This window comes from Pseudoliparis swirei, chromosome 6 (genome assembly GCF_029220125.1).
Source record: "Pseudoliparis swirei isolate HS2019 ecotype Mariana Trench chromosome 6, NWPU_hadal_v1, whole genome shotgun sequence".
Classification (NCBI taxonomy): domain Eukaryota; kingdom Metazoa; phylum Chordata; class Actinopteri; order Perciformes; family Liparidae; genus Pseudoliparis; species Pseudoliparis swirei.
Window position 1 is genome coordinate 16735108 of NC_079393.1, and position 14028 is coordinate 16749135.

At 42.3% G+C, this 14028-nt stretch overlaps 2 protein-coding genes and 1 long non-coding RNA gene across 4 annotated transcripts in view; 1 reads left to right on the forward strand and 2 right to left on the reverse strand.

Annotated features, from left to right (window-relative positions):
• Nucleotides 1-4405, forward strand: part of itpr2 (inositol 1,4,5-trisphosphate receptor, type 2) — a 50331-nt gene extending 45926 nt beyond the window's left edge. For both annotated transcript variants that reach the window (XM_056415689.1, XM_056415690.1), the window contains 2 exons: nt 1661-1822; nt 3134-4405. In XM_056415689.1, coding sequence (XP_056271664.1) covers nt 1661-1822; nt 3134-3214 — 243 coding nt within the window. In that variant the 3' untranslated portion in view covers nt 3215-4405. The remainder of the gene's footprint in view (nt 1-1660; nt 1823-3133) is intronic.
• A 2451-nt stretch (nt 4406-6856) lies between these two features.
• On the reverse strand, nt 6857-7302 carry LOC130195646 (uncharacterized). The gene is made up of 2 exons (XR_008832104.1): nt 7271-7302; nt 6857-7194 (listed from the first exon to the last, which is right to left on the reverse strand). It is a non-coding gene; the product is annotated as an uncharacterized LOC130195646 (long non-coding RNA).
• Nucleotides 7303-8296: 994 nt separating this feature from the next.
• sspn (sarcospan (Kras oncogene-associated gene)) lies at nt 8297-13114 on the reverse strand. Its single transcript, XM_056417313.1, has 3 exons — nt 12695-13114; nt 10608-10694; nt 8297-8913 (listed from the first exon to the last, which is right to left on the reverse strand). Exons 1-3 carry the CDS (start codon nt 12923-12925, stop codon nt 8554-8556), a joined length of 678 nt encoding a protein of 225 aa, XP_056273288.1. The 5' UTR covers nt 12926-13114; the 3' UTR covers nt 8297-8553.
• Between the last annotated feature and the right edge of the window lie 914 nt (nt 13115-14028).

Sequence of the window (14028 nt, forward strand, 5' to 3'; positions counted from 1 at the left end):
TAGTCAGGGAGAAAAAAAATATTCTAATCAGAAGTAAAACGCAGTCCAAGTGTTGAAAACAACCGAAATATAAATGCAGTTGAGACATAAAACACCTCTTTTTGCAGAGCAATCAGTCAGAAATACTTGTTTACATTTAGTTGGTTCCATTTGATAACTGCAATCGGGGCATCCTGACTACGACACGAAGAGAGCCCACTGACGCCATCTCTTCAGTTCAGTAATGTTCTTAGAAGTGGCAGCCACTTGTTTTCAGAAGAGAAAAGTATGCATAGTTGCTGTATCAATGTAAAATGGACTTAACATGTCAAAAACAGATGTAGAGAACAAAATGTGTATTTGTAATCGGTTAGTTTTTCGGTTATCAACTGTGAGCTAAACGGCAACATGCAAAAGGTTAGCATTTTTGTTTTTCTTTAATCTGAACTTACTGGTAAAAGTTGCTTTGCTGTGCTTTTCTGTTCTTGTGCATTGTATTATCTTAAAATATAACTTGCATGCCATGACTTTATTATAGACAAAAGCAAAATGTTTGATTATTATAACAACAATAGTCCAGATTTTGACTGACTTAATTACTACAATTAAGCAATGCCATTACACTTTAATTTCACAGTGAGTTTAGGTTAGTAGCATCAGTCCCATGATATGTGGGGGCCATTAATAAACTCATTTATTAAGGGAACAAACACAAATAAGCCGCACACGCTACTGTCCTCTCTACCCTGAGACTCCCCTCACTACATGTTCTCAGCGTCTCACACACGGATCAGTTTTACTATCCCTATAGTTTATTCTTAAATGAGTGTAGGTGGGAAAATACCTCACTCCCCCCACTGGAGTTAATGTGGTGCCAGTCAAAACCCACTCTCTGCACCCTCGAGGCATTTTTATCAGAACTGGCAGAGGAATATTACATAAGATCAGCTGATAGCAGTCTGTCTCTGTGAAACCGACCTTCCTTTCAAGAGCATGCGTGTTGTAAAACACACACTCTTGCTCTGTCTGCTATGTACATATCCATGCAGATGCACAGCAACAGTACACACACCCACACATAAACAAACACAGACGCACTTAAGACCATTACATAATGCCCATAGGTTCGTTTTGCTCACTCTGCTCTGTCCACTGCGCTGTTGGAAAAACGCATGATAAACTCAGTTTGCATGAGCGCGCACACACACACACACACACACACACATTAATAACACTATCCTCCCAGTTGTGTTCTTGACAGATGACAGTGACTCATTCCCACATCAACAGAGTGCCTATGGAGTGGGTGAGAATTTAAGTGCCAGTTACTGTCCATTAAGTGTATATTTGCTATACACAGTATCCAAGGGACTCCAGTGCTGCTTGAAACATGTTACACTGTCGAGCACAAAACGGAGAGCCGCTTCCATTCTGATTCAATGTTTGATATTAAGCCGCCACGCCTGCTTCCAATCACCAATACCTCTCTGTTTACTCTCCTCCCGCAGTCTGGCTTCAGCTCTGTAATACTCAATGCACGTCTATGCAAATCCACTTTGCCGTTGTTTGTGCCAACAGAGTGTTGCGGCCATCTCGCTGACCTACTGAGTCAGCTCTATTTGAGCCTTTTATGCCTTTCACCCTTCTCACTGCTTCTCTCACATCCCATCTCTCCTCCCAGGAGAAGAACTTGGAGTGGTTCCCCCGTATGAGAGCCATGTCGCTGTTGAGCAGCGAGGGAGACAACGAGCAGAATGAGATGCGCTCTTTGCAGGATAAACTGGACGGCACTGTCACTCTGGTGGCTCAGCTGTCTGGCCAGCTGTCTGAGCTCAAAGATCAGGTACTTCTGGCCACTTCAGGCCATGTTTCATGCGGTTGTGAGAAAGGCTCTGGTCTGAGCACTGTGGTAGTCCGAACTGAATGCCCGATGACTAAGCTAAAGCAACAACAACAAAACATAGCCTTGTGTTTAAATGCATGCTCTTCAGCCAACTGTATCACATGGACTGTGAGCTTCACGTGCTCCCTCACCTTGAAACTCCTTTCACCTAAATACACCAAGAGGTCACACGGCAATGGTGGCATCAGCAGTCGCTCTTTACTGAGTTCAATAATCTAGATGAGTTCTATTAGATCCTTGATGCTCCTGAACGCAGCACAATAGGTGACTATCGGATCAGCGATCAATGCTACTGACTGCCGCCAGTGAGCCTCTGGCTGTTTGGATGACTAGCTATGCTGCTGCAGTGTGACTGATCACTCATCACCTGCCTCCCCTGCATGTGATTCCAGTCACAGGCCTGTCTTTGTTCCTCTTCTGCCAGACGTGTGAAAACAGCTCCGACTGGGCAAGGATCACACTCCAATAAACAAAAAAACAACCTCACGGTGCAATTCAATCAACATCTCCCTGCTGTGTTTGTGTACCCTTGAAAAAAACACAGATGCCTTATCTCTGAATCGGGAATAATAAGTGGCCTGCAGTTGACCAAAACTACAATATAACTTTAGTCGTCCACACTGACTATATATGGAGTCATGGGTTTCGCGAGGATGTCACTCCACCTTCATGCTAAACAGAACCGTTGAGATGCGAGTGAGTTCATGCAGGCCGAGCCACAGCGCTGCAGTCACAAGGGGAGGCCTGCAGGTCTCACACCAACTCAACCGCTTCTGACTTGGTGGAAAGTGCTCGTGCAGCGCCTTCCTCATTACCACCTCTGCTGACCTCAGCGCTTTACATTATCACAACTCCGATTATGTGTGTGTGTGTGTGCTGATATTTGTGTGCGTGGGTTTCAGAGTTTTGCACTGCGTACTCAATTTCCTTTCATCTGCATTTATAGTTTATGGGGTTTACGAAACCACCGGCCTTCATTTGTGACGTCTTTACGACTCTGAAAAACACTGCAAATGTAATAGGAGAAACCATATCACCATCTAATCTGATTCATAACACTTCTACGACACATTTTTTTACAAAATTCAACCTGCAGGTAACTGTCTTACACAACATGACAGGATCCTTCCTGGGACATTCTGTTTTTGAGTCATACCAGCGATTGAACAAAGCGATGTACATGCAACCGGGGAGAGGAAATATCTCTTTTATAATGTCTCATGTTTGTTTCCCCCTCCGTGTCCTGCACAGATGACGGAGCAGAGGAAGAACAAGCAGCGGCTTGGATTCCTGGGTCCTCCTCAGCCCAGCCATCTCACCTCGGCCTCCTGAGCCACTCCAGCGCGACGCGGTGACGGGCAACTCGACTGCAGGCTTGCAGAAGAAACAAGCTAGACATGCAGAAACACACAAACTACAGCCTTAAGAACAATACATAGGCAGACTTGCAATTACTGATATCAAGATGCAAGAGGTTTAGTGCCTTTTCTATGACGCAATCGCTGCGTTATGGGATTCAAACTGTGCCTTATGTGCCCTCTCGGCCACTCTGAGTATGCTTTACTTGAACACACCCTCATGCAAAGGAACTCGGCTCTGTGAATGATTGGCCATGCACGACACACATTTGCCAGTGTGATGTTAGTGTGCGAGACAGAGGTCGAGGGAGACGTTAAGGTGAGGTTCATGTTTAAGTGCTGTCAAGTCTGCAGACGGTCACATCTCGTTCCTTGACCGCCATCAGCGCTGATGTGTCGGAGAGCGGACGCAGAGGGCGGGATTTGCAGTGTTTGAGAAATTTGGGGGCGTTTGGCCAACAGGGAGAAGATTCTCTCCTTTTACCTTTTTAGATTTACGATGGTATTTATGACAAAATGTGCGGTTCATAACTGGAGTATTATTTTGGTATCATGCTGCCTTACTCATTAACTTTTCTAAACAGTACATTGCAAACTGCTAAAAGTGCACTTTCTTTTTTCTTTAAGTGCAAAAATGTAAGCCTGTAACTGGAAACATTGGTTAGTCAGGGTATTATTTTTTCATGCTTTATGTTGTCTTTAAAAATGCCTTTGCTGCACCTTTTCAGTTTTTAAATAAATTTATACAGAGTATATAAATAACAGAAATGTGAATAAACAATAATAATTAAGTTTGCAGAACTTACTTGAAATTTCTTTTAAGTCTAAATCGTATATTGGTACATAATGTAGTGGCGATGGTAAGATTACAGTTCTGTGTTACAATATGAACATCATGTCTATAGAGGTGCCAATGCTGTAATATTGACTATCTGCTTGTATCATCATGTTTCTTAAACTTTAATTTTTATAATTGTAAATCATAGTCTCTCATGGACTGAAATTGATTGTTAAATCTGACTTTGTGTTTTAAACTTGCACAAACTAATGGCAGATTATAAGTGCATGCACTCAATGTTAACTGTCCTGTGACTCTTTCTGTTTAAACAGTGTATAGAAAATTGTGTTTTATTTGATCAGATGTTGTATTAAATTTGTAACGAGTCTTATCTGTGTGCTTTGAGTCAGCGGCTTTCTAACAGAGTTGAGCTTCATAAGCACTCAACCTCAGCCCCTCTGCACCGCCCCACACTCGGTTTACTCACACTCATACTCTTTCATGAGGAACATATCTGTCTTCTGGAGACAGGGTCATAGTTCAACTTGTGCATCAGGGGGTAGTCTTCAAAGTTGCCGTCACTAATCTGCTTTGGTTTATCTCTTTATGTTCATCTTTACATTTAGTTACAGCTGATGGAGATACTAGGCCAGAATTGAATCGAGACTATTCTCCCACCAGTCCAGCACTGTTTTGTTGTTATAGTACTTTCTTTAATTAATCAAAAAAACAGAATGAAAGATTAGGTGTTTTTTTAGGAACAGCCGTTTCCAACCTGGGTTATTTGTACCGTTGCTGAAATAGATGGCTCAAATAGATAGCCAAATTTAATTGGCAGTCAAATGATGAATCCAGAAATTGCTCCTGATCATCGCCACTTTTACTTGATGAATAGTGTTGCATAACATCCAGTTTAAAATGTAATTTTGTAGATGAAGGTGTACCTGAGTGGATCTGACGAGTGCTGTGAGTTACATGAGACACAACTGGTTGGGGGCCACTGTTCTATGAGAGAACGTACATCTAAACTCTTAAATAAATGAAATTCCCTCTTTAGGTGTGAAACATAGGTTCTATTAAGGCCTGTCGTACGTACATCCGTTCACAGCGTGGGTTATTTAGCATTCATTACTTGTGTGGAAAAGGATCATTGATTGTCCATATGTTTGCGCTTGTGTAACATATTTGAGATGGTGGTAAATGAATCCCAGAGAGGCCTGAACCGGTCTTTTATCCCGTCCTGTCATTTACCCTCTACAGAGAAGCCCATCCTCGTTGGCTTCAGTTCGCTGTTTACGCTGGCAGGCCTGTATTTTCTCATGCTGCCTGTGACAGCCATTAAAATTAGCTCACGCAGTGCCATAATGGCGAGCAGCTGTCACTGCATAGACGAGGAGGGTAAAGGGCAGTATTACTGGAATGTATTGGACTCCGAGGGAACAGAGGGTAATACCAGCGCCATCATTACTGTCTGGCAAAAGTCTTATTGCCATAGTGTGATACTAAACAAACATGCACTGCTCCATCTCCTCCTGAACAGACCATTTGAACAGCTGAGATTTATTTTTACGCTTTTGATCATGGAGACAAAACGTTAAACTTTGCACTCGGGGTGCAACCGTTGACACATTTGGATCATTTTGATTTGCAAGACATTTAAGAGTCCCGTGCATCACTGTGTATATGGAGGAGTGAGAAAACACCCAGAGAAGGTCAATAAATACAAGGAAATGTCCTAAACATCTCTGTGGCTGAAGGCAGTGCTTTACCCTGAGGGAGTCAGGCCATCGGACTTTGATGCCCTGAGAGGACTGGAACTAAACTCATGAACATTTCAACTTTGAATTTAAACTAAAATGTGTTTTTAACTGGATATTTAAAAAAATCAACATTGAAGTTCTTAAGCTGCATAATTAAAATGCTGTATCTTATATGCATTATTTTATTTTGTCGTTTGTTGCTGTGGCAATTGTTGTGATTTCTGTCCATACGCATATTGATCTTCTGTCTTCTGCGGTTTTTTCTAACTACTCTCAGAAGCGTTGATGGCCACCAGAATCATATCATTCTGGGTTTTTTGTCTTGAAAGATCCATTGACGACACCGTCTATCAGGAGGAGGGTGGAAGGTCCCTTCTCACTGTCATTTCATATAAATAAACATGCCCCTGTGATGACTCGCATGTGACTTCCTGTGTCTGGCTGCGAGATCGAGCCTTTTGTAGTCACATGATGTATCAACATCCAAACACATGGAAAGAAAAACCTGCCCTCCATCACATGTAGATGCATTATGCATACATATTGTTCATCACACTTTAGAAGCTTGCTTTGCATATGCAGTGTGATAAATGCATTATGAAATATAATTAATAAATTAGTCACAAGATAATACATTATATATTTCAATATCCTGGTGATCCTCTCCTGATTGTTATACAACCGCGCTCCATTCTCACTGGAAAAATGAATTGTCATATTTCTCAAGTAAAAAAAAAAAAAATCGTTATGAGAGAGCGATCCTTGAGGATACCTATCAGTGGAGCAGTCACAGTTAACTTGTGTGATATGATCACAGATGGGTTCGACAGAGACGCCGTTGTCTCTTCATGATGTCAAATATTAGTCATACGTTTGAAGTCTTCCATAACTTTAGTTCTTAATATTGATGACGAATTCACTCTTTATGCAGACCTTACCTTTAGGTCTGCATATGACCTTAAGGTATAAAATAGTTATGACTTGGAGGATCCATTGTTATAGATTTTCCCTGATTCTTAGTTTTTACTCTATACTAATAATAATAACCACAAAAGCAAATCAATTCATTTGATCACGATTGACCTTTTGGTCTGAATTGATTTATTTATATTAACTGCATGTGTGGTGACACATTAAAAAGGAAATTGTGTAAAACTAAAACAAACACGTGACTTGAAACACAGGCTTCTTTTTTTCATTCAAATGAAATGTTCCTTTCCCAAATGCCATGTTCTGTAAGAAATATACTATATTTGTCCATCATCCCCGGTCAATCAACATTTTTACCATCATTCACTAAATAGATGTGAGATTGCACACTAATTGCAGCCTCTTCTCTGGGTACATGGTTCTGCCCCATTGCCTCACGTTTACATTCCCTGCTCAGCTTGTAGGCCTGTTGATGTCTGTCAGCACCTGGAATGAGAGTAAGAATAAAATAAAGCTGAACCTGTGCACAGGGCAAAGCATTTGAAAAAATTACAAATGTCACCTCTTTTGCGCTGTCCTGTATCTGGATGAAATGAATGCTGCAAACACAGTGAGATGATTTAGTTACCTCCGTCCAGCTGCCTGTCTGAGTCCCCCTTTCCTCACCTCCACCCCTTCCTCCCTCCCTCTGACTCCTAACAGGCTGTTTGAGTCATGCTGGCTATGGGCCTGGTACCCACCTTCACAAGCCACAGCCCAGCTCAGTCTGCATCCAGCCTCATGTTCCCTGCCCAGCTTGTGTAACTGCCAGGAGCTGTTTTAAGAGCATTTTATTGGACTGTTTGCAATATTACAGGTGTTACTTGTATCAACTGAAAAATACTTAACCGTTCAAGAATGTTATACAATATTTACAGAGCTGCATAACTTTGTATAATAGCAAAAGAAACCAAACTTGTGTAATGAATCTACCGAGTTTAGTGTGTCAAAAACATGGATCGTCAAAGTAATATTTCTACTGTATTTAGATATTTTTTGAAAGTTGTATTGTGTGAAAACGCAAAACAAAGCATGAGGGAGTGTCATTTACCATTTGCAAACCAATGAAACATTGACATTATTTTGATAACAAATCCGCTATCTTGGTTTTAGTGTCATGCTTGTGATTGTATATGAGCGGTATGTCACAAGATCGGGCTGCACGGTGGTGTAGTGGCTAGGGTCACAGCAAGAGGGGCCTGGGTTTGGATCTGGGCGGTCCTTCTGTGTGGAGTTACATGTTCTCCTCGTGGCAGCGTGGGTTCCCTCCGGGTTCTCGGGCTTCCTTCCACAGTCCAAAGATTTACAGCTCGGCTTAATTGGAGGCTCTAAAATTACCCGCAGGTGTGAATGTGTGCGTGAGTGGTTGTCTGTCGATACCCTGTGATAAACTGACGACCGGGTCAACCCCCGCCTTCACACTGTCAGCTAAGATCGGCGCCCCGCGACCCTGAACAGAAGAAGCGGTTTGGATAATGGATTGTCACGAGAGCTAATGTCAAGATAACTAGAAACATTGTGAAGAATTCATTCTCGTGCTACACAAATATATTTTTTTCAGAAAACAGTTGTTTTGCTTTTATTCATTTATTCTAGTTGTCATTTATAACATCTGAAAATGGAAATTATATATGGTATATAAAATGTGTGCAAAGAGCCATTATAAAACAAGTACCACAAAAGGTTAATATAAACTGACATCAAAGAAAAGACATGTTGGCACACACCACAAAGGCAAATGTCCCCGTCCCCCTTCAACCTGGACTTAGTGATCAGAGTCCTCCCATCAACTCTTTCACCTCAGTGTTAGACCTTATGCCACTGCTGGGAAAAGGGAGAGCCAACCTGAAGGCCGGCGAAAAACACCTGGTAACGGTGCTTCCACATGATAAAGGCACCGGCGGCACACGCCAGTGCTTGGGCCAGGTTCAGCACGATCTGGAGCAGGAAGTAGACGGGGAGTGTCCCGGTGATCGCCTCACAGGCGTCGACTCCCTCGTAGGTGAAGGTGCGTGCTATGGGGTCATTTTGATCCAGTTTGCACACGCAGTCCGATCCCAGCTGCTCACAGCTGAAGCCGCTGGTCTGTGAGTAGTGGTGTCCAGCAAACGACAGAGCCAGAACTGATATGACCAGGCCAATGGTACACAGCACAAAGTACAGGATCTGTAGAGGGCAGAGGACAAGACAGAGGTCAAGCACTTTGAAAGCTTTGATCCGAAAAGCTTTTCTTGTCTTCGACTCGTGTTTCTTATACTACAACTCTGGCTCCTGCTTCAGTCTGTTGTCTCATGATTAACCCAGTGCCACAACTGTAGCTTAGAAACAGACATGCTGACTCAGTGCCTGTGGCAAGTTGAATTCAAAGAGATTACCCACAATGCTACAAGGCAAGGCCTGACCCTTAGAGTAGCAGCCCAGCTTTTAGCACAAAGGAGACATGGCAAATGCTAGACTGCCCTACAGCTACAGCAGCTTCCCACCTGTAGTGCATGACCTGTGAGTATGCTGAACAACATGGAACGTCTAAAAATACACTTGTAAAATGTGACAGAGGTTTTATGTTGTTTATGCAATTGCACAATCTCAATAACACAAAAGCTTTATCTTAATCCTTCGCTTATATAACAGGAGCTCTCATTTGCTGGTGTATTTCGCTCTAAGTAACATGCTTCTTATGGCATTATGCAAGTGATGAACGGTGCTTAATTTAAAATGGCATTCATGTTCCTTTTGAGACAGCTATGAAATCTGGAGTATGGTTGGTGACAGGGAAATGTATGTACAGCAAGAGGATCGACAAGCACTGTGCTGAACATCATAGACTTCACTAAAAGGAGATGATCTGATACAACGAAGGAGGTCGAAACCATATTGTTGTTATTTACAGTTGACATGGTGTCCTGGAAAAATTTTCACTGAGCTTCTTAAACAAATATATACATTCATTTGAAAGTGTTAACAGAGAGCCAGAACCGTTATCTGAAAATAGAGTAACACTTAACTTCAGAATGTCTCTAGCTACATAACAAACTCATTTGACTTGCTGCCCGCTTTGCGCCAACGGTACTTGAAAAAATAAACGACTGTAGAGCCACACATTCTTCCCATCTAGAGAAAACTACAGTAAACCCATTTGGCCATTGAGCTATTCCAATTCATGGCATCAACAGTACTTATGGATGAGAAAGTGAAGAAAAGTGCAGTGCAACAGATCAACTGTCACATTCCACAAAAAGAGAAATATGCACAATTACCAAAGTCAGCTTTGTATGTGAAGAAGTAAATAAAAAAAATCCCTGTTATGTTGGTGAGTCGGACAGTCTGGTAGTTTTTAAAATTACAGAAAACATACACAGATATATGTATCATGCATTTCTGCCAAGACCATTTTGCAAATTAGCTGCACTTCAAAATACAGTTGAAGTGTTTTGAATCTCCGCGGCGTGTGCACAGATTCTGGTATGCACCCGCGAGCCATACAGGAAATAAACTAACAATGGAGAACTGATTTTAATTGCCTTGAAATTCCAACTGCATATGTTCTGTTGTGCTACTAATTAAGCTATACAATAAAGTTGGAATAATGAATCCACTCATATGAATCCCCACAGAGCTCTTCACAAGAATGCAGTTTAATGTCTTTCTCTCTTTGCCATTTACAGTTCCTTAAGAGCAGCCATCTGAGTACAGTACCTCGGTGAGTAAAACATTCCACCTCTGCAAAGCTCTTTCTGACCCATCTCATCATGCTTTCACAGCAACTAAGATATTATCTACCTTTTGTCAAACTCAAAGAGACATATTGTACCAAAACTAATTTGTTCACATTTGCTTCTCTAAACAATAGGTAGACTTACCTTGGCAATGAATTGACCAGACGTTCTCTCCTCAGGGAGGTAGGTGATGTAGTACAGGATAAAGCCTGCGATGGAAACTAAACACAGCTGCAACAACACATCAGAAAACAGTTTGACTAGATTCACTCGTATCGGGACGATGAAAATATCAACACTATACTTATTTTTGTAGTCTTTCAACATCAACAAAAAAAGCAATTACCCCATGCACTTGTATTTGCTCCTTGTTGCTATTATATATAGCCACTGTATGTTGCAATGTTTATAGCAGACACAGTATAGAAGCAAGAATCTTGTTCTAGAAAGTATTTTGTGGCCAGGTTTTCAGGGGTGTCTCTCAATATTGCGTGATTCAGCACGAAGCAGTCATCCGATTACATTGCTATCTCTCTCTCTCGCTCTCTCTCTCGCTCTCTCTCTCCCCCCTCCTTTTCTCTTTCTCCCCCCCCACCCCCATCTCACTCCCCTTCCCTCTCTCTCTCTCTCAGGCAGACACACTCACACGCTATCTCTTCAGTGCAATAGGAGTCTTGTGACTGGCGTGCAGCATCTTATTTAACTGTTTTTCTCAGGTTCTTAAGCACTCAGGATTCTCTGGAAAGTTCTTGATGACCTCAGTGTTTTCCACTTGGCTGAATCTTGTGAGGATCTACCTCGGGATGTTTTGTGTCCAGGGATGTTTTTGAGAGCAGATGGTATCTATAAGTGAGGAAAAGATCCAAACAGGAGCAACACACTTTTTTCGATGACTCTATGAGACATGTTGAAGACATTTCAGTTACTTTCATGTCGAAGACATCTCAGCTTACTTCTCCTTTAACACTTCAGCTGACGGTTCGCTCTTACTCCTCAGTAATTTGTTTAAAAGGACCACACCAAAATCAAAAAATATGTTCTTCTTACCTGTAGTGCTATTTAGCAATCAAAGTATTAATACAAATGCAAGGGCTATCAGTGGGCTGTAGGCTTAATCCCATTAAGTAACCTCATTTGGTGATAGAAAGGCAGCTATTTAACTTCTTAAGCTCTAGTCCCTGGAGAGATTTATAAAGATAAATAACATGAATCAGGAATACCATATACTCCTTTGTAAGTAAACTTACCAGAGCCAAAAGAAGTGCAATAAAGGAGAAAGTAAGATGTGTATTATTGCCTATAGGCTAATAATCAAAATGACAAAGGCAACACGCCTATCGCTATAAAACCAAGATCCTGAGGATAATGCTCTGAATGATCTGACAAATCTACATTGTACTACAACTGTGACTGAAAATACAACCTTCATCATATAACTGATTAGGTATACTGAGAGGGTTTCTGTGTGTTGGCCATGTTGACTGGTTACAGGTGTCCACAAACATAACTATTACCAGTGCAAGTCATTCACACTTGGTTAACATGGCTAAAAATGTTGTTTTAATCACCACCTCACCGTATTTACAGCCAAGGACAGGTACGGAGCACTGATGTGCAGATGGGCTATCTGAGTGTCTGTCATTGTCTGTTACAGCTGTACTGTGGTATGTATCGCCTGGTGTCAGATAGAAGTTTACCCACAAGCACAACAACGTCTAAAGACGTTATGGTGCATTGAGGCGCTTTAAAAAGGTTGGAATATTCAAGATTATTACTTTAGATGTATTAACTTAAACACGCCACTGACATACATTAATTCTAAAGCAAAGAGTTTACATCTCGAGGTGATGAGATGGAAGAAAGTACAGAATGAACATCGCCTTTCACAATATGACACGCTGTGATTAGCTGGTTTGTATCAGCAGGCCAGATGTTGTTGGACTCAAAACATCAACAACAACAACAGAAGGTGCAAGCAGGCTGTTGTGACTGAGATGGATTGTAGATTGAGGTGTATCCATCCAGGTGAATATGACAGATGGAGACTTATTAGAAGATGACAGGGACTTGCCCTGCCTACAGTGACTGCCTGGCTGCAGTGTGGGGAAGATTGGACAACACACTGAGGGAAATGGAGGGTCATGCAGGGTCATGCAGACGTATCAGAAATGGGAAACTCCATGCAAACATGTGAATGTAGTGGCTGATGTTAGAGTACGGACGTAGCTTACAATGATTCCAGCCCAGTATGGTGTCTCCCTGGCCAGGAGTGAGGGGCTGATGGCCGACATGAGGAAGGCCACAACTGTAACGGCCAACCCCAACAGCAGCTGGAGCAGGGCGACGAGCAGAGGGAAGCGACAGACTCTGCATTTGTGTCCGTCCTCTGGCGCTGGGCTTTCATCTCTCTTCTTCTTCTTGCCCTCCTTCTTGTCTGAAGAACCTTTCTGCCCCTTCCCCATTTCTCCCCTTTTCTTCACACTCTTTTCCTTTTCTGTTCTCTCGACTTTTACTGTTGCAGTGTTTGGGGTGGATAAGCCTGCCTGCTGCCTGCTGCCTCTCTCGCTCTCCTTTCCTTCCCCTCCCTGCCAAGGCCTCCTCTCCTCTAGCCCAACCTAGCTATTTGGAAACAGAGACGGCTCTGAACTAATATGGAAACATTTGGACTGGATTCCAGTGCCACATATAGAGCAGGCAGCATACTGTGGAGGAAAGGAAGAGGAGAGAAGGGGGCAGGAAGTCACAAAGGGGGATTCCAACATACGACTGAGACAATTTCACTTGGACTTACATTAAAGACACGAAAGGGAAAATACAGAGGCAAATCAGCAGGTACGAGTTAATGAAAAGCCAGCACAAAGGAGGTCACACTTCATTTGCGAGCCGAAGTGATTGGATCATTCTCGGCAGCAGTGTTACACAAGAGAGCCATATGCTGCCAGCCAGAGTCACATGACTTGCAGGAAGAAGTAATGTAATCATAAGGCATGTGAGGGCATCATGGGGGCTCCGATTTTAGTGTTTTTGAGCACTTCAATATTCTCAACAGAGGAACAGGTGTCACTGACAATCAGATTAACTTTCTCGAATCATTATCAGACGTTCATTATTTTAAAAAAATATATTTTGAGAGAGGGTTTTGAATCTTGCTTTCTTTTTGTCAATCATAAATATTGCAATAACCACACAGATTGAGTGACTTTGACTGTTGATGTGTTTTTGGAGAACAATAGTTTTAGAAGATCAGACAAATCAAAAAGTCGAAGTCACAAAACCTCTTTAAGCAATTATCACACTAATCTTTGTCAAATTATTGTAGCGACCCTGGGTCAGGAACGCTACGAGACGTAGATGGCTTATAGGGTGTTTATTCAAGGAACATAGAACAAGCTACTGTTGGCCGTAGCCTACGCCAAAACCACAGCAAAACGCCGTGAAAACCTCCAAACCAGCTTCACGTCTGCTCCGGGTCATAGCTCTGCTCCGAACGAGTCGTAACACAACAACACACACACAACAACATCACTCACTGTCCAATCACAGACACGCCTCCCAGCTACCAGCT